The 24,838-nt window shown below is 42.2% G+C and overlaps 2 protein-coding genes across 2 annotated transcripts in view; both read right to left on the bottom strand.

The window, feature by feature from the left end:
* Positions 1–11,987, bottom strand: part of LOC125885047 (gamma-aminobutyric acid receptor subunit gamma-3-like) — a 144,580-nt gene extending 132,593 nt beyond the window's left edge. Inside the window, exons 1-2 of the mRNA XM_049570415.1 lie at positions 11,608–11,987; positions 11,097–11,251 (exon numbers count right to left, since the gene is read on the bottom strand). Of these exons, the coding sequence (XP_049426372.1) occupies positions 11,097–11,251; positions 11,608–11,660 (208 nt within the window). The 5' untranslated portion in view covers positions 11,661–11,987. The remainder of the gene's footprint in view (positions 1–11,096; positions 11,252–11,607) is intronic.
* A 4,255-nt stretch (positions 11,988–16,242) lies between these two features.
* LOC125884752 (gamma-aminobutyric acid receptor subunit alpha-5-like) overlaps positions 16,243–24,838 on the bottom strand; it is a 36,675-nt gene continuing 28,079 nt past the window's right edge. The window contains exon 10 of the mRNA XM_049569918.1: positions 16,243–24,121. Within this exon, the coding sequence (XP_049425875.1) occupies positions 23,822–24,121 (300 nt within the window). The 3' untranslated portion in view covers positions 16,243–23,821. The remainder of the gene's footprint in view (positions 24,122–24,838) is intronic.

Below are 24,838 nucleotides of genomic sequence, written 5' to 3'. Positions count from 1 at the left end.
GCCCATACTGATAACAGAAATCTGTAAAAACAACTCACAGATACATGGTTTCATTTTTAAAATCATACTCACTCATTTCTTAAATAAGTCAGGCACTGTAGAGTTTAGCAAATGTTATTCAAACAGTAGTAAATCCAGCATTTGTTGGGGACTATTTTTAGCAGTGGATGAATACACATTTGATGCTCTAATGAGTCTACAGAGCAGCAGGACGCTGTATGTGGGACTGAGTCAAACTAACAGTGTGTTCATGATACAGGAACATGTCACTGAGTGTAACAGTGTCCTGATGTGTGTTGATAGTTTTTGGACAACAGCAGATGGCTGTCTGTGGGCTCAAGACTTTAACCTTGCTTAAATCTATTTGTTTAATTTGTTGGAGGACTGGTGTATTTTTAGAGTGTGCCTCAGACCTCAATCGAACTCCTTGAACCACCCCTGGCTCCCAAACTCTACATGTGCGTGGCTGCAGAACCCTCGCAGCATACAAAGCCCTCTACTCCAGCCCGCTTTGTCCTCGACTCCCCAGTGAGCACACACGCAGAAACACTGACACACTCGCAAACGCTCCAACGCACTCAGGCACATGCACGTCTTCGCACAGTACACGAGGATCACACACACTGCACACAGTGATCACACTCTGAATCCAAAAGGAAAGTGACACAATAGGGACACAAAAGCATCTCATCTTCATCCAAGGCGAACTGCTTCTTATCGGTTAAGGTGAGGCTCAACACTTGTTCTGCTCGGGGGAAATGTGGGACACTTTTTCACAAGTGGACCAGTCACCCACTTTATATGAAGATTAGGCTCGCTGCTGACTTCACAAGACTGGAAGAGACAGGGGGAAAACAAACAAGGGAACTAAGATAATAACCCTGTTATGCTGTATCTTGGATTTCTACTCTTATTTTCTGTTTCGCTCCACTGCTGCTGTGGAACTGAACTGTGCTTTTGACAGTTTCAAAGATTCCTAAGTAACATAAATCACAACTTCAATCACTGCTTTGTGGTTTCATGCCTCCGCTAACCAGTCAAGGTGCAGTTCACATCCATGTCTGACCAGACTCATACATACAGAGTAAAGATTTAAAGGAAATAATTTCATTGAATCCCATAAATGAAGCACTTATAATGCGGGATATTCCTGCACATGTTTACGGCAATGCCTCATAATGTTCAGCTAACGTTTGCACCAGCGGCAAAAACAGGTTAAAAAGACAAAGATAGTTAGAAGCTAAAGCCAAACTATAGGCTACAGACAGAAGACAATGAATATGAAGGGAAACTTGGCTGATATTCACCCAGCTGTGGCATCGCAGTGTGTGCAGGTAGGGGAAGCCAAACAGCGTTCATCTGCACACACTACGATGCTACAGCCGGTTGAATATCAGCAAAGTTTCCCTGCTTCCCTTCACTGGTTCCTGTACAGCAGGGTCAGACTTTATTCAGGCCTTATGCAGTATTATGCAGAAAAAGAAGAACTTTTTTTTCACTGTCTCTTCATTTAACATGGGTTGGTAAATACACTATATTTTTGATTAGAAGATCAATATCAATCTCCAGCAAACACTAGCTTAGCTTTGCATATAGAATTGAAGAAGGGGGAAACAGCTAACCTTCCTACCAGCAACCCTAAAGCCAAGTTCAGACCAAAGATTTGCAATGTTTGTTTTTGTTTTGTTTGTCCTTGTGAGCAATATTGTCATGTCATGTTGTGATCTGTGCTTTGTGTATTATTATTTGCCTGTAATTAAAAACAAAAAAAGGATAAAATTCACAATGAGACAAAACCATTTTAAAACGTCGCAGAGAAAAGTTGCAGGCGGTTGGTTTTTCAAGGTAAAGTCTGTCATCTAGTTCAACAGCCAATGGGCTTGTAGTGAAGTCCGCTGGTCAAGTCAAAATGACCGCAGAGGGCTTGTTCGCTTGCTGCAGCAGGTGCTCCATCCCCGCCGAGCCCTCTGTTTCCGTCCTTACGCTGCTGCTCACTGTATGCGCTTACACCCCTCTCTCATTAACACATTCTCATTGACTGATTAATTGGCGCTGGTTATTCATATTGTTGTGGCGTGTTTATTATAAATACAGTCCATCTGATGCTGGTTTTGTTTCTGTTTTTCGCTGTTTCATCACCACTACAAATGTAACTGTAGCCAGTATCTCACTATCACTATCCTCATTCATATTTTAAGAAGCTACAAATTATGTTCAGCCACAAAATAAACCTGAAAAGCTGGAAATGAGACCAGAAGTACAGAGAGGTGTTGCATAGAGATGATACTCTGTCTCATCAAGTTGCATTGGTGTTAATGGCAGGTTTTTAAACATTGCAGAAACAGGCGACTGCAAGTAGCATCAATTAACATGTTGTGTTTTAAAAAATAAGTTTAAACGGTCCAGTAAATAACAATTTAGTAAGGCACATATAGGGAGTAAATGTATGACCAGTGGCACAACAACCACCAGTCACCTCTACTGTACTTTGGCGTAAAGAGAAGGGCTCTACAGTGTGACATATATGTCGCACGTGTGATGGAAAAAAATGTTGCCTAGTGGCACCCATGTGACAGACTGCTTGCGAGCCGCTTGTTTGTGTGGTCTATTTTTTTCACGTTTTTTCACTACACGACAAGAGCGTTCACTGCCGTGCATCGTCTGGCAGCCAGGTGAGTTGGTTCATTAACGTAATGGATGGAGGGAAAGCTCTTGTCATCAAGTGTCTTTGTCTCTGTGCAGGAGGCAGGGCTATGGGCTACTCACACAGAGTGCGATCTTAGTGAGGGGGAGATGAGGCGAAGAAAAAAAAGAGTTGAGCGTAACCTGAATAACAAACCGGAGCTAGCTGTGAGGCTAGCGGAGCGTTAGCCCCAGCGTGACCGGAGGGAAGCACAGCCAGTTAGCCTCCGGTAGCTTCCCAGCTAGCCCCGGCTCTCCATTTGGATCCAACCGGAGCACCGAGCCCTGGTTTGTTATTCAGGTTGAAATGGGAAGAAGCAGCAGGTTTATCGGGCAGCTGAGTGAAGTGGAGCCTGCAGAGGAAACACCAGGACCATCTGGATGTAATAGTCCATGAAGGGGCTGCGGTGCTCGGCTGCACAGATAGGAAACCTCTAGGCTGACAGGACTCTTTGTTTATCTCATGCATTCCTCAGACTTCCAGTTTCCCTTTTTGCGTTATTTCCTCTCACGCAGGCGCAGAACGTCCGTGCTACTTGGCCGTCGGATGTAGTCCGTTTAGTGTGTTCAAATGCAACTGACACAGGGTGACGTGAGGCGACGTAGACGATGCAACAGTTGGCTTTCGTCGCCGCTAGTTCTTTGATGTCGGTTTGGCATGTCCGCACCTTAAGAGAAAGACAGGGAACTTGTTCCTAAACCAAATGCCACGGCCCGTGTGGGAGTGTTTTGGATTTAAACCAAATGACACAGGGGAGCCCACACCTGAGAGTGAGAGACTGACAGTCTATCTATTTTTTTTGTATTTATAAGGTCTTTATTTATTTATTTATTTTGGTATTTTTACGTGTTATTTCGGATATTTAAATTTTCTTTTTTTTAATTCCTAAATTAAAATATTGGTCTAAAAACAGCAAAATTGCAACAATAATAAAAATAGTATTAAAAGCACAATATTACGCAATGTTATCGCTTATTGCAATAACTTCTGATGTAATTAATCACCCAGCAAAATTTGTTATCGTGACAGGTGCTACAAACTTTCTGGCCTGTGCTACAAAATTATCACCCTCTGTAGCACCAGTGCTATGGGCTAAAAAAGTTAACGTACAGCCCTGAAGAGGCTATTTTTACCAAAAGAAGTGAGCTCCACTGCGAGATACAAATACACTTCTAATATTGAATTAATGGCCAATTAATACAGAAATCTCAAATATACTTAAGACAACAGTATGTGCACTGGTTCCACAGCCAGCAGCATAAACAAGCACAACTACAGAGGGGAAGTTGCTCACATTTAAAAAAAGATACAAGCAGAAAAGCACTGTTTGATAGTGTGTGTGTGTGTGTGTGTGCGTGCGTGCATGTGTGTGTGTGTGTGTGTGTTTCTGTGTGTAAAAAGAGGATGACTTTGATTTAGACAAAATCCAGGTGTATCTCGGAAATGAGCCACACTGTTCTGACTTCAGTGGCTGGCTGTCTGTGTGTGTATGTGTTTCTGCTTTGTGTGTGTGTGTGTGTGTGTGTGTGTGTGTGTGTGTGTTTCGCAGAGATTCATTGCAGCAGTTCTCAACTGAACCCACTCTTTTTTTACAATGACTTAAATGTCCCAGATCTGTCTTTGACTCAGTGTCATCTTCCTGGGTGTGTGTATCACTACGTGTGTGTGTGTGTGTGTGTGTGTGTGTGTGTGTGTGTGCATTTTTTGCCCCGTATGTTTCCGCTGCCTCACATTATCCTGCTAAGACATTAACATTTCATGGACGACACCGAGGTTTGTCAACTGGATCTCATCAAAATTTCATCCTTAATTATGGAAGCAGAGCTGGAGGGAGATCCCCCCTCTCTGCTGCCCGAATGCACCGAGCCGAGCGAGCCGCCGGTGGAGGCGAGAAAAAAAAAATCAATTCTCACCAGGTTACTGCCTGTGGAGGCTGGGTGCCTGGTCATTTTAAATAACCCAAGAACACAAATAAACAGTCTTAATGATCTGGAGATAAGTGTTCCCACCAGAGTCTTTCCACAAAGTCTTTTGAAACTTCATCTCAAGCATAACTCCACTAAAACTCCCAACTGAAGCCATTACAAACGAAAGTCTTTCAGGCTTGAAGGTGGCAACTTCAAGGTACACAGAGTAGTCTCAGACTGAGTCTTAATAAACCTCCACTTCAAACCCACGAGTCCTGCAGCTGGGAGACAAATATTTGTGCTGTTTAAAAAGCACACTCCTAATTAGAAGAGAAGTGGTGTTTGATAATGTCAGTTTGTAAATAAAATGTGTGTTTTAGTGCCAAAAAAAGGTCAACAAATAATATAGTTCACACAAAATAGCACATATACGGAAACAAAACAAAATAAAAATCAATATACTTTTGTGCAGCACAACTTTGTTTTTTCTTCTTTTCTCTTCCATGAATCATCTCACAACCCCTCAGATCTACAGTAGTTGAATCTAGCTCCCCTCCTGCAGCCACAACAGTCAACATAAATGTCTAGAGCTGCAACAATGACTTGTCAACTATTAATTACCAACTAATTTAATAATCAATGAATCAAGAAAATAATCAACTATGAAAATAATCATTAGCTGCAGACCTAAAAGTATGACTAAAATTAAAACTACCAACTAGAAACAGTCACAAAATTACTGTAAAGAGATGCAAACAGACACAAATTAACTAGAAGAACTGGCAAAACAATCACCAAGAGATGCAAACAAAGACAAAGAGACATGAAAAGAAACACAAAATAACTGCAAAAAGATACACAACTACAAAGAGACACAAATGGTAAATGGCAAATGGATCTGCAATTGTACAGTATACACTCAAAGCGCTTTTTACACTATGAGTCACATTCACCCAGTAACACACACATTCACACACAGCTGGCTGAGGCTATCATACAAGGTGCCACCTGCTACTCAGTTTTTCACATACTCATACACTAGTGCAACAGCCACAGGGAGCAATTTGGGCTTCAGTATCTTACGATTAGATGACGCACTCTACCTCTGAGCCACAGCCGCCCCCAAGAAAACAAAGAGTCACAAAATGACTACTAAAGGGACATAACACCCTAAAAAAGACAATCTTACCTAAATATGACACGAAACAACAACACAGACAAAAACTGACCAGACACAAAACCACAAAAAAGAAACACAAAATAACCGCAAATAGGCACAAAAGCATTACAAAGACACATAAAGACACAAAATTACCTCAATAAGACATGAAACAAAAAAAAGAGACACAAAATGACTAAAGAGGAACTCAAAATCATAAAAATAGACATTGAAAGACCAAAAAACAGGACAAAATTACCTTGAAAAAGACACAAAACAACTACAAGACACAAAAATCCAAGACACAAAATTACTAGCCTACAAAGTGAAAAAAATCCAACCACAAGGAGACCTAAAATGATTCCAAACAGACGTAAAATTACCAAAAAAAGACTCAATATTACCCCCAAAAGACACAAAGCAACAACAAAGAGACACAAAACAACCACAGGGAGACACAAAATCACTAAAAGAGACATTAAAAAAGCAAAAGACAATATTTCCTAAAAAAGTCACAAAACAACTACAAAGAGACGCAAAAACCCAAGACACAAAATGACCATAAAGTGAAATAAAAAAACCACAAGGAGTCCAAAATGACCCCAAAGAGACATAAAAAGACCAAACAAGACTCAATTACCCCCAAAAGACATAAAACAAAGAGACACAAAATCACTGGGAGACATTAAAAAATTACCCCCAAAAGACACAAAACTACAACAAAAAAAATTACAAAAAAACAACCACAAGGAGACCCCAAATGACCCTAAAGAGACATAAAACAACCCAAAAAAAGACTCAATATTACCCCCAAAAGACACAAAACAACAACAAAGAGACACAAAACAATTACAAAGTGACACAAAACCACAGAAAGATGTATAATGGATACAAGGAAATGCACAACAACAACAACAACAAAACACAGGAACACCACCACAAAGTCGGTGTCTTGCTTTTACGCCGGAGAGGTGCCCAGGGGCCCTGTTGTCTCATTATCCACCCATGACCAGCACATAACAACTTTGACGAGACCACCATCACTATGAACTGAGTGGCACCACTGACAAGAAGACACACTGTGCTGCTGAACTGGATCTGCCAGACTGGGTCAGACTGCACCAGCAGCACACATAGCATGGCTCACCATCATCACCGCAGGTCAACACATCTGAGACACGAGCTGGCACACACAGTAACCATAACACAACAGACAAACTGGTCCTTATCTGAAATTAAAATATGTACTCACCGGTCACAAAAGAATACTCTTGTCGTTAGTTACAAAATGGCCGCCCACAGCCTCAGTGTCCAGAGGCTGAACGTTGGTGTCCACAGAGCTCAGAGTGTCACCACTCTCGCTCCTCACGTGCGTCTTTAACCGACAAAAACACGGAGAGCTCGCGTGCCGCTGATGTGACAGCCATGTCAAAGAGACACACAGCTTGGAAAAACTCCGAAAGTATCCGGATATGACTAAAATTACGGTAACGTTATTTACAGTACTCCCGTTGTTTTAGCTTCATCCAACATGGCGGCTCGCCAGGTGAAGTTCATCCAACTAATTACCTTCAGTTATTCCAGACATTCCTCTGCGTCACAGTCAACGTCCGCCCTCGCTCCTTTTAACGAAACAACGTAACGGTCCATAACATCGTACACAGTCACGGCGAAAGCACTGTTTTGTTAAAATATGGCAAATTCATCTAAATTTTGTGACTACAGCATAACCACGCATAAACTACGCTAACGGTCAAACTTCCTCGGTGACGCACGAGCTCTGAGCAACCAATCACAAGAGGAGGTCAACTGGGATCGATTTTGTATTTAATTATTACATTTATTTATTTTTAATATAAAGTCATCATGTTTTATTTACTTTTACATCGACATTTGATTAAAAATAATAATAATAATAAAATAAAAAACAAAGGACATTCTTGGTGGGAGCTCGAGCCCCCCCTGCCGACGCGTCTTGGCCAAGTCGTTCAATGCTGCGTTCAAATGGAATCGGACAGACCGTAAACGCGACGGAAAAAACAGTCCGGCAGAATGGCAGGATGTTAAAATGACATGGATAATAATATGTTGCCATGGTGATGCCATATGGTTTACAACAATAGGACAAAATATATCAGATAAAATAATTTAGCAGTCATTGTTTTATGTACTTTTACTAGTTATGTCCAGTGATTGTCTACATCGCACTGTTTTCATGCGTTACATAACATCCAGTTGTAAATTCCGTCGCGGAGGACGGCAAAAACTTTACATAATTTAACTTGAAATGCAATGCCCAGGGGCGTAACACCAAATTTCTTAGCCCTATGCATAAGCAGTGTCTGTGGGCCCCCTGCCCTTCCTCTCTTGATCCATCTTTTTCACAGACAACTTGTGATTTTTTTTAACTGCAGACAAAACCAAACTTTTAATCAAGGCTATTCGAGGCCCCCAGCAATCAGTCTCACGTGCCCCCCCCCCCCCACTACGATGCCGGTAGCCTCTGCTGGCCTCACCTACTTCTCCCGTCCTGCTTTTGTCCACTAAAATGATATACCTGGTTTGCCACCTAGCGTCTCCCTGATCCCACGTGGACGCAGGACAAGTAAGAATTTAGGTAAGACAAGGTGAAGCAAATGTCACAGTGAGCTGCAGGAAACAGAACAACAACCAAAGAATCTTAAAAAAGTTCAGAAACACAGTGTTTATACCAAAATGTAGAGTAGAGCAATTCCCAAAGGATTTCCTCACATCAGATCAACGGTTCCTCTGATTTTGTCAGCACATTGCTGATTGTAAATGCAAAAATCCCAAACGCAGGGAAAAGCAATGTTAACAAAGCAGACGTAAATTGGAACGTAAGAAAAAGAGCAAGAAAATATAGAACATCTGAAGGCTACAGATGAACAACATGACACCATTAGAGCTCCTGAAGGTGTCTTTGTGCCAAGGCTGGTCAACATTCACAGCTTCACTCAGCAGCACAGATGTCTGCTGCTTTGATTTCTCTAGCAGCCTTCTCTCTCTCTCTCTTTATGTATGTATATATATATATATATATATATATATATATATATATATATATCCATATATACAAACAGTAAATATAAATGGGACTTTGGTAATGACTCCACACTTAACACAGGGAGCTTTTTTTCCAGTCAGTCCAGCCCATCAGTGAGAGCATCGTGGGGATCAAACCAGTAACCATTTGATTAGCGGTCAGCCTCTCTGAGGAGGAACATTTCCCCCTCCGAGCAGCTTTGATTGTGCCAGGAGCATGGCAGGAATAATGTGGGTGCAATCAGAGAATGACTTGGACTGGAACTACCGTCCTCGACCTCTCGTCCACCTTCTTCTATACACAGCATGTCAGCCCTGTAATCTCCTGTAGAGGTAAGAGAAGAAAAGATACCCACCCCAAATGTTTCTACGTGGTCGGATTTTTCTTGACCATGACGTCTATGAAAACCATGAGCAACAAAAATGTCACAAGCTCTGAAAACAAGCTTAAGCAGATGGAGAATTTATTAGTTATTTTCCATGACCGCCTATCTTGTTGGGGTCGTGGGGGTGCTGGAGCCTATCCCAGCTGACACTAGACAGGCCCCCAGACTATCACAGGGCTGACACATAGAGACTGACAACCATTCACACTCACACTCACAGCTGCGGACAATTTAGAGTCACCAATTAACCTGCATGTCTTTGGACTGTGGGAGGAAGCCAGAGTACCCAGAGAAAACCAATGAGCAGTGGGTGAGAAGAACACGTCAACTCCCCACCCCGGGTTCGAACCAGGAACCGTCTTGCTGTGAGGCCACAGTGCTGACACTGGTTTTACTTCAGTGAATAATCTAAGTACTTCCTCCGAACTGAGGATTGTACAGAAATCTATTCAAATGAGCTCAGCCTTTTAAAAAGATGTTCCTTCACCCAGTGTGAATGAAAAATCACTGAAAAAGCTAAATGCTCAAAGGAAATGGTGTTCCTTCTGCAAATTTTAAACTCTGAGAATACCTAAAATCAAAAGCACAGTCCAAGATCGAGGCTCAGGTTTTGGATTTGCTATAAACTACCGACACAATACTCCTTAAACAGTGTTGGAGATGCAACAATCAGTCAATGAATCAATCAACTGCTTGTTTAGGCTACTTTTCATTGCGATGGTGATGATGTCCAGCTCTACTTATCAAATCTGTCCATTTTACGAACTTCTTGCCGAACAGAGATCAGTAGTCATGGAATTAACCATGGGTGGAGCAGTCTGTCTCTTTGAGTCTTGACTACTGTAACGCATTTTATTCTTATTTAAGCCAAAAGGTCGTAGCAGTAAGTACAGTAAGTTCAAAATTCAACTGCATGATCACTTGTAGCCATGTTACCCCAGTGTCTATTGCGTACCATTGAGTTGCTGATCTCATCCAAGTCCACTAGGTCGCTCAAAGTTCATGACTTGCGGTCACCGAGCTTTTCCTGTCCTGGCTCCCAGACAGATCAGTCTCCCTCTGGAGGTTTGTGTTTTAAAGCTCAATTCAAAATCTGCTTACTCTCAAATCAATCTAATTGATGCTCCCTTGCTCTGGTTTGTCATCTCTGGTGGTCAATTTTTGGCCAGCTTTGAAGCTTTTTAATTGTCTTTTTGTAAGCGAGAACAAAAAAAGCCAAACACTCTCTGGTGTCAGATTCTTAAATGGGAGGATTTACTGCTTATGTTTGGTTGCAGCTGCAGTTTATACATGATCCCGATATGTAGTAGTATGTAGATAGTGAAACATTCAAACCCCCAGCAGACAGACGATGTTGCTAACAAGCTGCAGGATGGTGTCATCATTACAAGCTGCCCAAACATACAGAACATCACCCTAAATCCGAGCAGACACCCCAAGGTGTCCAAACATAACAAATATGGCTGCTGGCATTTTGAGGACATGTGTATATAATGATGGGAAATACATGCATAACATCATTCCACAAAGTCCTGGGTGTGATTATTTCCTTCAAAGCTATGAGATGTAAAGTTTGGAGGGGGCACATGCATGGAGGAGACATTTATACTTTGAATTGCTGCAGAAAAGGGACAGGTTGCTGCATAAAACTCACCAGTATGCAGGAAATTAAGCACCTAGAGCTCAGAATTTTCTGTTGGAGGACCCCACACACACACATACACACACACTGAAAGGAAACCTACGCCCTTGCAAAAGGAAAACAACCCCCATCCAGTGTTGCAGCCTCACTGGTTCCAGCACCACAGACAGCTCCACTCCCAGCCAATAACCCTGACCTCCACTAAGTTTAAACCCTATTACCCAAGCTTTAACTCATCTGCATGACCCGGCCTTACCTCCAATGTCCGGCCGCAGCGTCTTGTCATATTCCTTGAGCAGATTGTTGAGAATAAGTGTGGCGTCCTCCTGGTGCGACCTGGGAACCAGCATTTGATTGACAGTGGTGTCGTTGGGATCTTCATCGTCGGCGCCATAATCCAGTAGATCACAACTGGAGGGTGGGAGGTGAAAAACAAGGGGTTGGTTGGGGTCGTTAATCATGTTGCTGTGCTCCCCCTGCCCCCCCTTTAATGAACACCATCATCAAAAAAACTTTGTCGCAGCAGCATAAATGGATGCTGCTTATGTTTGGATGCATTGAGTTTAACTGTCAGAGCCCAGACTGTATATGTGCACAGCAGGCATTTCTGTCTGAGTGTGTCTGTGTGTGTATGTGTGGGGAAAGCCCTCAGAAAAAAACATGCATTATGAGCCACACGCACATGAAATCATATCCCACATGTGAACTTTTAAAGCCCCTCAGCTGTTGATCATGCAAATCAAAAAAAAGGCGCAAACCCGACTCACCGAGCACCCTGAAGCACAAGTATGAAGAGGATCACCACAAACTTGATTGTCATTTTCCCATGCGCGGATCACCTCCGATCACAGAAACTGGTGGATGGAGATCCCGGTGCTGCTGCTGCTGCTGCTGCTGCTGCGATAAAGTGCCAGTACAGTACAGTAGGTGTGTGACCATCAATCCGTGCTCTGAACTTCCTCATCCGCCCACACACTTTCTCCTGCGTGTCATCTGCGGCCACACAACCGGTCTCTCAAACCCCCCCTTCCCCGATCCGCCGAGCACCACGCAGGGGTTCCTCCGGGACGCACCCGACGATCAATCAGTGTGATCAGTCCGGCGGAGGGGGGGAGTCGGATGGACGGGATCCAGCGGCGCCCTCCTCCCTCTAACGCCTGTGTGGGCAACAGAGGTTGGGTGACGCTGTCTGCTGCTGCTGCTGCTGCTGCTGCTGGTGGTGATGATGGTGATGATGGTGGTGGTGAACCTTGAGCATCTTGCGTGACTCATACACCGTGCACAGGATACAGGACCTGGACCACAATTGCATTATCCAGATGTAAAGCCTTTTTTGCAAGCTGCGTCATGATCAGAATTATGTCATTATATTTCCTGCATGATTAAACACCTGTATCCATGAGGTTTTTGGATTTAATCAAATTAATTAGAGAGTTAGTAAAGGGTTAAACAGTGCTGGATTATTGTCTTTTTATCCTGATTCCCTGAATACTTTATCTGCCAGTGTGCTGCACCATGCAGATCATAAAAAATATGAGAATACAGCCATATAAAAAGCAGCAGGATGTCAGTTTTACTGATTTTATATTTGATTTTTGTTTATATTGATGCGTGCCTGATGATGGTCGCCACTGGAAGTCATACCCAGGCTTTACACAGCCGTTTACGTACCACAGAGTCACAGCGAGCTCTCCCCCACACACACTCAAAATAAGTCATTTCTGAATAGGCGCCCAACTCAGCAGGGCAGCCTCACTGTTCCACTGTTCAGCCCCACAAAGTTGGGAGGCTGTTTTGACGCACACAGGAGCACAGGGAGAGGCTGCGCTGCCCCCTGGTGGCTGGAAATGTGACAGAGAAACACAGGCAGCAATGTCAGGCTTTCACTGCAGTGCTGCAACCAGCATACGAACCTCTCCACCAGCACTGACCTCCATAAACAACCAAAAAAATCTCATTATTGATGCTGATACAACAAAATGGTGACAGATTATTCACCCCAGTAAAAGTAGCAGTACCACAGGATGAAATACTCCATTACAAGTGAAAGTTCTGCATTCAAAATTGAGTCAAGGTGCACTACTAAAAGCATGATAATCCTAAAGATGAGTCAATATTCCTCTCATTTCCTACCAAATGTTGGTTTAAAGGTTCAGAGTCCTGTATTAAATACTTACTGAGAAACACAATACGTTACCTTTTCAAACCTGGAATATTTCTGTGCACAAAGGTTGACACAAAAGTTTCTAAAATAATGCACATCTATCTGATAAGACGCAAGAGTCTGCACACTACGACATGCTCCCATAAATGTCTTCAACTTACCACCGAGGTGATGCTTCAAGCTTCACGCTCTTCACCACACAAAATACAATGCCAAATATCCTCAAGTTGTTTGGATGTTTTTGTCTAATATGTCACATATAAGTATGTGTGTTCCACCAACACATTCTCACTCCGGCCTCGTCACATCAATGTTTGGTCATGGACTTTCCACGTCCATGTCCCCACATGGTTGGGTTTAAGCAACAAACACACATGGTTGGGTTTAGGCAGCAAACACACATGGTTGGGTTTAGGCAGCAAACACACATGGTCGGGTTTAAGCAACAAACACACATGGTTGGGTTTAGGCAGCAAACACACATGGTTGGGTTTAGGCAGCAAACACACATGGTCGGGTTTAGGCAACAAACACACATGGTCGGGTTTAGGCAACAAACACGCATGGTCGGGGTTTAGGCAACAAACACACATGGTTGGGTTTAGGCAACAAACACACATGGTTGGGTTTAAGCAACAAACACACATGGCCGGGTTTAGGCAACAAACACACATGGTCGGGTTTAGGCAACAAACACACATGGCCGGGTTTAGGCAACAAACACACATGGTTGGGTTTAAGCAACAAACACACATGGCCGGGTTTAGGCAGCAAACACACATGGTCGGGTTTAGGCAACAAACACACATGGTCGGGGTTTAGGCAACAAACACACATGGTTGGGTTTAGGCAACAAACACACATGGTCGGGGTTTAGGCAACAAACACACATGGTTGGGTTTAGGCAACAAACACACATGGTTGGGTTTAGGCAACAAACACACATGGCCAGGTTTAGGCAACAAACACACATGGCCGGGTTTAGGCAACAAACACGCATGGTCGGGGTTTAGGCAACAAACACACATGGTCGGGTTTAGGCAACAAACACACATGGCCGGGTTTAGGCAACAAACACACATGGTCGGGTTTAGGCAACAAACACACATGGTCGGGGTTTAGGCAACAAACACACATGGTTGGGTTTAGGCAACAAACACACATGGCCAGGTTTAGGCAACAAACACACATGGCCGGGTTTAGGCAACAAACACACATGGTCGGGTTTAGGCAACAAACACACATGGTCGGGGTTTAGGCAACAAACACACATGGTTGGGTTTAGGCAACAAACACACATGGTTGGGTTTAGGCAACAAACACACATGGCCAGGTTTAGGCAACAAACACACATGGCCGGGTTTAGGCAACAAACACGCATGGTCGGGGTTTAGGCAACAAACACACATGGTTGGGTTTAGGCAACAAACACACATGGTTGGGGTTTAGGCAACAAACACACATGGTTGGGTTTAAGCAACAAACACACATGGCCGGGTTTAGGCAACAAACACACATGGTCGGGTTTAGGCAACAAACACACATGGCCGGGTTTAGGCAACAAACACACATGGTTGGGTTTAAGCAACAAACACACATGGCCGGGTTTAGGCAGCAAACACACATGGTCGGGTTTAGGCAACAAACACACATGGTCGGGGTTTAGGCAGCAAACACACATGGTCGGGTTTAGGCAACAAACACACATGGTCGGGGTTTAGGCAACAAACACACATGGTTGGGTTTAGGCAACAAACACACATGGCCGGGTTTAGGCAACAAACACACATGGTTGGGTTTAAGCAACAAACACACATGGCCGGGTTTAGGCAACAAACACACATGGTCGGGGTTTAGGCAACAAACACACATGGTCGGGTTTAGGCAACAAACACACATGGTCGGGTTTAGGCAACAAACACACATGGTCGGGTTTAGGCAACAAACACACATGGTCGGGTTTAGGCAACAAACACACATGGTCGGGTTTAGGCAACAAACACACATGGTTGGGTTTAAGCAACAAACACACATGGCCGGGTTTAGGCAACAAACACACATGGTCGGGTTTAGGCAACAAACACACATGGTCGGGTTTAGGCAACAAACACACATCGTCAAGTTTAGGCAACAAACACACATGGTCGGGTTTAAGCGACAAACACACATGGTTGGGGTTTAGGCAACAAACACACATGGTTGGGTTTAGGCAACAAACACACATGGTTGGGTTTAGGCAACAAATGACATTAATAAGTTTTTCAGCATAAAAAAATTATGTTTGTTCCATTAAAGTGTTTTAGTCAGTTGACAACTTATAAGTTGGTCAAAATTAAAAACATTTTTCACAATTTGGGTAAAATGGAATGAAAATAAATTAGTTAGGATATCTTAAATTAAAAAAAAATTGGCCACTAAATATCAACACTCAAATATTAAGTTTGTTCAACTTTATTAAGCTTTTTGAGGTTAAAGCAACCTAAACTAATTGGTTTGTCAGATTATAAAAGACTCATTGGACTAATTCCATAATGTCAAAGATGAAAATGATGCATGCAAAAAGTTGAACAAGTGCATTACTTTGTAGAGTGTACACACAATGTATATTTTTGCTGTTTTAATAATTAACATTGCAAAATTCCACACTGGAGCAGTGTTTGAGTAAATGTACTTAGTTACATTCCACCACTCCCCATTACCCCTTAAAATAAACCTTCAAAAGTGAATATATTAATGACAAGACGTCTCATGTTCTTGTATCTGTTTGCTTAATAACATCTAAGAAGTTAAAGTACTTCATCTATAAAAAGCTGGTCACTCGTCGATCATCAAAAACAGTGATGAAAATAACCACAGCTTTAGATGCAGCAGTATAACGGAAGTTGATTTGTCTTTTCAGGAGAAAGGACTGACAGTAGATAAAACAGAGAAACAGATCTTTCCCAGATGTGTGATAAGTGGAATTGGAGCACACAGACACTATATGCATCAAACTATTTTTATAAAGCAGTTAAATATCAACAGGGAATCAGCGAAGATGGATACACCAAAGAGCTGCAGTCAGATTCCCCTCTTGCATTAGCAGCTATAATCATGATTTAATGAAGCCACAGGAGCTATAAGATGGATTCTATAATATACAGCAGCTTCGCCCCGTGATTAATAATGAACGCCATTGTTGTTCATCCTTTTTATTTGATCATTTTAAGTATAATACATAAAACAAATACAGTACATAAAACAAAGAATGAAGAACACAAATACGTTGTAAAGCCCAGCTATAGCTACAATGGCTTTGCTGCATTTCTTTTTTGCAAAATTTAAGCAAACAGTTTCATGTTTCCTCCAAAAAAGTTGTTATTGATGCTCAAAAGCAAGAGAAACTCCATGCATGTGTAACGGCTGTCTACCGCCTTCCTGGGATGTTGCGACCACTGCATGTGCATTACAGTCCCCAGTAGAGAGACCCGAGTTCAAGACTTCAGTCTGCTTCACTGCCCATGAGCTAGCTTCGGATAAAGTACGTATAATCAATCCTAAATTTGTCCCAAACATGCACCAGCCACAGCTGTCCAGACACCACAGAAAGAAAAACAAGCATTTGTCATCGGCTGGGCCAGTCGGGGCTTAAATTGGAGTGAAGCGCTTTGCTGTAAGGGGCCCCCCTGAATGGGTGAAAGTAACTTAAGCGGAACTAAATCCCTTTTCTAACAGATGTATGGCAGATGAGTCTGTCACAGTGGCTGAAGGAAGGAGGGAGGGGTAGGCAATCGTTTCTTGGCTGGCAATAGAGAAGAGAGGGCTGGTTAAATGGATGGATGGATGGATGGATGGATGGATGGGTAGATAGGGGCACTCATTTCTTCAGTGGCAAGAAAGATGTATGTATAGATAGAATGAAGTGTACCAGAAGTCTATTTATCAAAAATAATGAAGTTTTGTAAACCGTAAAAGGAAATACTTCAGCCTTTTTGTTCGAGGGGCAGATTTGCGCCGCTATTGGCTTGCCAATGGTCTACAGTCATGCAATCTCCAAACCCATCAGGGATCAGTCTGACGATGATTTAACCTCTAGGGCGCGACAGTGAATATTTCTGGAGTTGTGGTGTGGCCAGCCGATATCCAAATACAACACATTTTCACTCCGACATCTTCACATATCGACGTTTGGTCATAGACTTTCCACATATGCCGTACAAGGTACCCTGGGTACGGCTGTTGACGTTCTGCGACACTGTGTCAAGTTCTGCCTGTTACATGCATCGTCTTCTTTCAAAATACACTTCTGTTTTCACAGGAAATGTAACTTTCGTTCTTGTCCCGCCGCGTTTCCCCCTGATGCTGCCAGACGCCATTAAACTATAACGGCAACCGGCCACGTATCATGCTGACATTAAAGGACGCCTTGTTTCGTTGGTTTCTGATGCCGCAAGTCACTGCCCAAGTGCTGGATTGGACCGGACTCCTGAATAACTTCTGTGTGCTGGTCATCTTTTACAATCCAATTAGAAACTTTAAAAGTGAGAATAGAGTTGGACTTGAGAGCAGCCCATTCTCACTCCTAGGGCGTCAAATACTTTGTCACACCCATTAGCATGTGACAGAGACAGCAAAAAAGTCCTTGGAGGGTGGGAGGGAGGTATGGTGGATGGGTCTAACAAAACTTCTTCATCTAGGAGACCACAGTTCGTGTCCCATGTGAAACCAAAAGCTAACATTTACGTGACACATTTACATCACGTTATGCTATTTTTACGTACGAAACACACCTATTTTCCACCAAAACATGATCTTTTTTTTGAAACATAACCAACTAATTTTGTGGCCTTAACCTAACTACAAAGGTATCACAACGTAAGCCACATGTTACAATGTATTTCAGACCTTGCTATGACACCGAGTAGTGTGAGAAAGTGTCTGTATTTGATGACCTGGGAATACGAACAAGTTGTGGAGATACGACGTCTATGACTGGATTATTTTTCCAGATTGTCAAAAGAAATTAAAAAAGTGAACAGAAAGCGAAGTCATGGTCAGATGATAGCCAAAAGGTTCTGGGACTGAATTTCAGCCAATGCGTTTTGCCTCTTTTGCCCCCTGCATGAATTGTTTACCTGAATGCAACCAAAACCCACTCAAATGTGATTGGTCAATAATACTCGCTCTAAAAACAGACTACAAACAGAAACCAGAATGCTTTCAAAACCAAAATCTTGTCGCTAAACACTTGGATGAAGCAAGTATCCAGTACAGATAAAGAACAAAAGTCCTGACTTACTTGGGGATGTTCTCGAAAAAACTCTCTAATAAATAATAAATATAGCAACTACCGATGAACTCATATCAATTTCAGGCTTAAATAACAATTTCAGATCAGACCACACCCACTCAGCATTAAGTGCAACATACACCGCCGCCGGACGCGGCGCTGTGGCCGTCAAGTGCCGCCCCCCAACACACACTGGCAGCGGCACCGTCAACATGTATTTCCCACCCCAGCCCTCTAGGTGGCTGTACCTACACGAGTTGCCAACGGTTGCCAACTGCTAGTAACAGAGGAAGAAGAGGAAAAACTCTGAGGCAACAACAACTTGAATTTCACGGGTGAGTTTCTTATCAAAGTCGTCTTATTAAAAATTTGAAACAACCGGAGTCGATCCTACGAGACGAGACGTACATAAAAGGCTTTTCTCGCAGCGCCGCCATGAGCACTGGCCGCGCTGGAAATAGAGCAGTGGGCTGAAGCAGAGCGGCACCAGTGTGGGTTGGTTCATGGAATATAATGGAGGCGGGCGTTTTGACGCGCGGCGTACGGCGGCGGTGTGTGTTTCACTTTTAAGCCACACCCACTTCTATTTAAACCCCGCCCACTTGGAGAACACGTACAAACACAAATAATTTAGTAGGTTGAACAAACAGATCCTGATAATAGTGTACTTGCTTATATCAAAAATAAAAATAAAGTTAAAAAATAATAAAGAAATACTTCAGTTTTTGTCAGTTGTGGGCTGATATTTGCTAACCACCGGTCTACAGCCATGCTACTGTGTGCTCTAATGGCTCTGTAAGGCTATACTTAGGCACAGCAGTGCTTTAAGCTAAATGCTAACATCAGCATGCTAACAATGACAATGCTAACATGCCGATGGTAAGTGGGTATAATGTTTACCATGTTCCCCACAGCGTGTTAGCATGCTAACATTAGCTAATTAGCATTAAATGAGCACAAAAAGAACAACTAAGGCTGATGGGAGTGTTTAAGTGGAGGACGGACTGACACTGCCTTCCATAGAGAAAACAATGGAGGCTAAATACACTTACATGATTAGGGACCAAGATGCTAATTACAGTTTCATTTCCTTTGGTAATATAACTCAAAATAAGGCTTAGTCAGCTGAAATAAAGCAGCTCTGGAGCAGTTCAGCTCTGACAAAACAAACAAAATGACCCCAAACTATGTGAAGGATTTAGCTACTGCAGGCATCATCAGAAACAAAAGGAAAATTAGCACGTGTCTTGACGATGTGGATAAGCAGCAGAGTCAGAAAAAGCAGACAGTGGAGGTTGGAGGTTGTTACTGAGTAAAAGGATGTCTGGTCTGTTCATCTGGACTTGCTGCCATGGCGACCACAGACAGACAAATATATAGATTGCCTTTCAAGTGCATTTCATTGGACTTCCTTTTACACAGCTGCTGCGCTTGAACAAGCACTGACACGTAGCTTTGCTGATAGACACCCACCAAGCTTTTGACAGATAGCAACACCTTAGATTTACATGAAATTCAACATCAACCCAAACCAGCACGAAAACATTACAGAAAATTATGGCACAAAAATCCAAAATGAAAGCGCTTTGGAAAGAATTTTAAGCTGATATGGTGACGACATCCAATGTAGGTCCGAATTTCACAAAGCAAAGCAGGTACAGTAGCAGCTGATGTCTTTATTTTCATGGTTTTCACCAAGCCATTGTTTCTTTGACAATGCCCCCAACTGCACCGTTTAAACTCCATGAGATTAAACACACAGTGACTCTGAGGCAACTCTTCTGCTGGGAGCAGGGGTCCTTTTGTTCCTGAGTATGTCTCACCATAGTCCAACACGTCACACAGGCTGTGCTATGGTGGGCTCGAGCCAAAATGCCACAACATGTGCTCATTGCTTCCAGTGTGATCAAGTCAATGTAGAAATAGATGACCAAAAAAACACATCGGATCCAAAGAGATCAAAAGTTTGATCCGATATGAGCTCCTCTACAAGCAACAGGAAGAAAAGAATCTTACACATGTACACACAAACATTAAGAAAGATATCGGACGAAAACATCTTCAGGATGTGAAAGTCAACGTTAGACTTTGGTTGTTCTTTTTCTTCCAAGGGCTTAAAACTCAAACGAGAAACATTGTCTTTTTTGTGTCAAAGCAAAGTTTAAAATTAAAAGTTTATTTACATGATTCCCTTACGAGACTTGGCCTAATTTCCCCCAAATTTCCGTAACTTAAAGGCCTGATGACACTGTAGTTTCAAGTGGCAAAAACAACTGTGTCAAAATCAGTTCATTCAGTTGAGAGAAAATAGAAGAAGCTTAGCTACTGTGACTAACAAGCACTAGCATGTCCTGGCTGGCGAGCATGTGAGCAGTTAGCTCCTCAGCTACAGTAGTTCACCAACTGAGCCTGAAAGCCAACAAGCTTCTTGAACCACTTATTCCACCGTGCCACAGGCCTTTACGGTGAGTTTAATGACACATTTTCATCAGCAATTTATTATTTAATGCAGAAAGTCGTATGATAATGAAACTTCACTGATTGTTATTCTCTTTTTGTTCTTTCTCCCCACATAAGGGCATCAGAATTCCTCTAACAAAATCCCCTTGTAACTGTTAAATTCCTCCAGAAGGCAAACATTTTCTGCTTCAGTGAATGGAGGTTGGTCAGTTATGTTTTTTAGTTTGAAAAGACTTAATTTACGCAGAATTCATGGCAAATTAGTCGTACTGAAAAGGTAACTTCAGTATGTTTCAACCTGGTCCCTGTTTTCACATATCTGAGACTATGATACCAATGGGAACATTTTTTTAATTGGTTCAGTGATGAGTGAGAAGGCTGCAGCCAGCAGCTGTGAAACAGGCTGCAGTGTAACCACTCTAGGCATATGGCACCATTAATGTATGTGCGGGCACTGAAAGTGTTTGTTTTTGCTACCGACAGGCTCAGATTGTTATTAGATGTATCCTAGAACATTATGGAAAAGATCCCTACAGAGACAGACCTTTTTGTTAAAGAATAACAACCAGAAACAGCCCCAAGATCGTTGTTGCCAAACCCACCAGACTCCAGTATGTACAGAGCCGGTACATATTTGCCTCTAACAGGGTGAATTAAGGGTTTATTTCAACCAAACCAGACTTGGTGATTGCTGGAACAGTGTTAAAGTGACTTTGTAAGTCTTATTTTGATTCTGGCGACTTTGAAGAGTGTTTTATGATGATAAATTTACTGTTTATGGAGTCTGGTGGGTTTGGTGAAAGCAATTTTGGGCTGTTTCTGGCTAAACAAAATTGATCTTAGGCAGACTTTTTACTTCTGCCTGAGGTGCACCTCCCCAGACGGCGTCACAGACCTCCGGTCTATTTTGTAAGCTTAAACCATGTCCCTCAGTGGAAACAAAGCTTTTATTTATGTTAATTTCACAGATAAGAAACAATAAATTGTGTGTGATTTAACCTTTGGGGATTTATACATCGAGATTTATTCTGGTTTCATATGAGCAGAGAAAATCTCCACCCATTGCTAGGCTAATTTATACAATATAAAATGCCATAGGCTTGTGCTAATAACGTTAGCATGTTGTATTTGTTTGGAAAACCTGTTTAGTATAAGACAGTTGTTTTGTCAGTGAACCTTGTGAGTTGTAATGGAGCTGAATTTTATTACATTACCTTTGTTAAATGTTGCTGTTGTCCCTGGCTTCATATGAAAAGAAGATATCTCAGCTAGTCACTAGGCTAATTTATACAATGTAAAATGGCATAGGCTTGTGCTAATAATGTTAGCATGTTGTAATTGTGGGGAAAATGTGTCCAGATAAAGACAAGTGTTTGTCTGTGAATGCTGCGAGTTATAGTGAAGTTGATTTGTGTACTTGTCAATCAACTAAACTTAACAGCACTTAACAGAAACCTCCGCTGCCAACTAGTGTTTTGGAGGTGTAACTGCAGAGCGACACAGACACACCACCGCACAAGTATACCCTTTACTCTTAAACCAAATGGTATGTCTCTTTAGTGATCCTTTCCATAATGCTGTCAGACAATTGAAATAACAATCTGAGCCTGTCAGTGACAAAAACAAGCACTTTTAGTGGACTTAAACTGATGGTGTGAACACGCTCCACGTGGTTACATTGCAGACTGTTTCGCAGCAGCAATCTCACTCAATACTGGACAAATTTCAAAAAAGTCATTCCTATTAATCACTTAGACACAAACACATGAGAAAATGGTCCAGGTTGAAAAATACCACAGTTACAAAGGACTAATCTGTAAAGACTTCGGCAGCTGTCTGTTATTTTGATCTACGTCACATCCTGTCTTTGTGACACTGACCCCTGGAGCTGGTGGTGTTGCAGTGTTTTGCCCAAGTATCAGTAAGAAGCATGCTTGCCTAAATAGAGGTCTGCACCCCTATGACAGTCTCCAAACTCTCACTCTGCTGATTTGTATGTCACACACTCTGCGTTTCGAGCACCGGTCTCTCAGCTGTGAATATTAGTTTCCTAGCTGAGTGACCTGTGCTCAAAATTCAGTTAAAGCACGTATCCTAAATTTGTCCTGAACACCCCATCCACAGCTGTCCACTCACCCAGTGTAAGTGGGCCAAAGATGTTTTTTTTTTCTTGCCCAAAATGATGACTTTTTATTTTTTTATGAATGAAAAAGCATCTCTGCAATGATAATCTTTCAAATACTTTTTTTTTTTTCACCTTTAGGTAGCACTCGTCATCTTCCACTGAGACTCTGTCTGCCAGTGCTTTCGGGAAACCGGGCCTGCAGCAAAGGGCTTTGAATCTTCAAGTAAAGATGTACAAAGAGACACACAAGCACCCACTGCAATAGGAGAAAAAAATGGCAAAGGTTCTTTTTTAAAAAAGAGACAGAAAACTAAATTATTAATGCACTTGCAGCATTAATCTCAAGAGATGTTTCTTCCACACAGTGTGGAATTAAGTACATTTTTTAAATCAATTTTTCAAATGCATGTTATATTGCAGGGTTTTTTTCCACAGCATAAGCTCAGTGCATTTCAAGCCTCCATGATAAGAGTAAATTTAGGAAAACTGCTCAAAATGCCTACATTAGTTTATTTAAAACCTCAAGTAGTCGCCATGGAGTGTGCTCCCATACCTTAAGCAGTGACTGACATATATATGGTCGGTATTCAAGACAAAGAGGAGTCCTTTTGAGGAGAGCGTCATGCAAACTGCAGCAGGATAGATGAGAAAGAAGCAAAGCACCCGCTCCCTCGAGGTCTTAGAAGCAAGTTTCTGTGTGATCGAGCAGTTTTTTAGGCCATAAAAACAGGAAAGGGATTCTGTTGCAGCCTTGCATCCATTCAAAGTGCTTGAATTAGATAGTTGAGTATAGTTTGTTTTTGTTCTTCAAGCGCAGATATTTGTTATTTTTTTTATTTTTTTGTCTTGGGCAACGACCTTACAACAACCCCTTTTCCTTTAAGTCCACCCACTTTCAAATTAGAACAAACTTAATCCCCTAATACGAACTCTCTGTCTCAGGAAAAAAAAAAAGGAGAAAGATTACGTTGAGCTGACCACTCCTTTCACCACCGGTTCTCTGTTCAGGTACGTGGCCCAGTAGACGAGGTTGAAGGTTCCAAACAGGACGGGGAACACTATCCGTGACATCTTGTCGATCTTGCTGACGCTGTTGTAAGTCTTCTTGGGGTCCACCATCTTGGTCTCCGAGGCCCGGAGCTGCACCGACGTCGTGTTGGAGATGGTGGAGATGGACACGTCCTTGGTGAGGTTGGGGGTGTAGTTGACGCCCGCTGAACAGACATTGTTGGGCTTCTTCGACAGCACCATGGGGTCTCGTTTCTACAGCGGGACAGATTGCAGTGAGAGGTGAACTGGTTTTAAACCCTGCTGTTTTTGGATAATCAATGTGTTTCATTCTGTCTGGAATAATTAGGTGCTTTTGCAGGCGAGTAACATTTCTGGCAAAACATTCAGGGATGCTGTGTAATTGAATTTCACACAGGTAGCAGTTTGGTTTATTTATGATGACTGCAGTGTGCAGGTTTGTGTTTTAATCCAGCTGCTAACAGATGATTGACAGTTTTCCTGGTAAAATTTTAAGCAAGCAACTTGTATAGTCATCAGTGTTGTCAAGTAATGTATCCTGATTATTCCTGATGCAACTTATCTGGTCTAGTATATAAACCCTTTTCATAGTTTGTGCTGTTTACACAACCAAAACTGTAAGCTAAACTTTCATTTGGGAATACTGCCTTAATGTCATACATGGAAAATGTAGGTAACACTTTACTTTAAGTTATCTACATAAGAGTGACATGACACTGTCATAACTATGACATGACACGATCATGAACCTGTCATGAACATTATGTACATGTCATGTACTGTACTGTCAACGTTTATGACTGCTGTCATTAAGTGTCATTCAGTTTGGGTTGTCCTGATTATGACGACTTGACATTAATCAAAGTGACATTACCAGATGTTGTCTTTGTCATCACTTGACATTAACAAGAAATGCACCTCTTTTTGTGTTTATGACAAGTTGACATAATG

This window comes from Epinephelus fuscoguttatus, linkage group LG24, assembly GCF_011397635.1.
Source record: "Epinephelus fuscoguttatus linkage group LG24, E.fuscoguttatus.final_Chr_v1".
Lineage (NCBI taxonomy): Eukaryota > Metazoa > Chordata > Actinopteri > Perciformes > Serranidae > Epinephelus > Epinephelus fuscoguttatus.
This window is presented reverse-complemented; position numbering and strand designations above follow the sequence as displayed.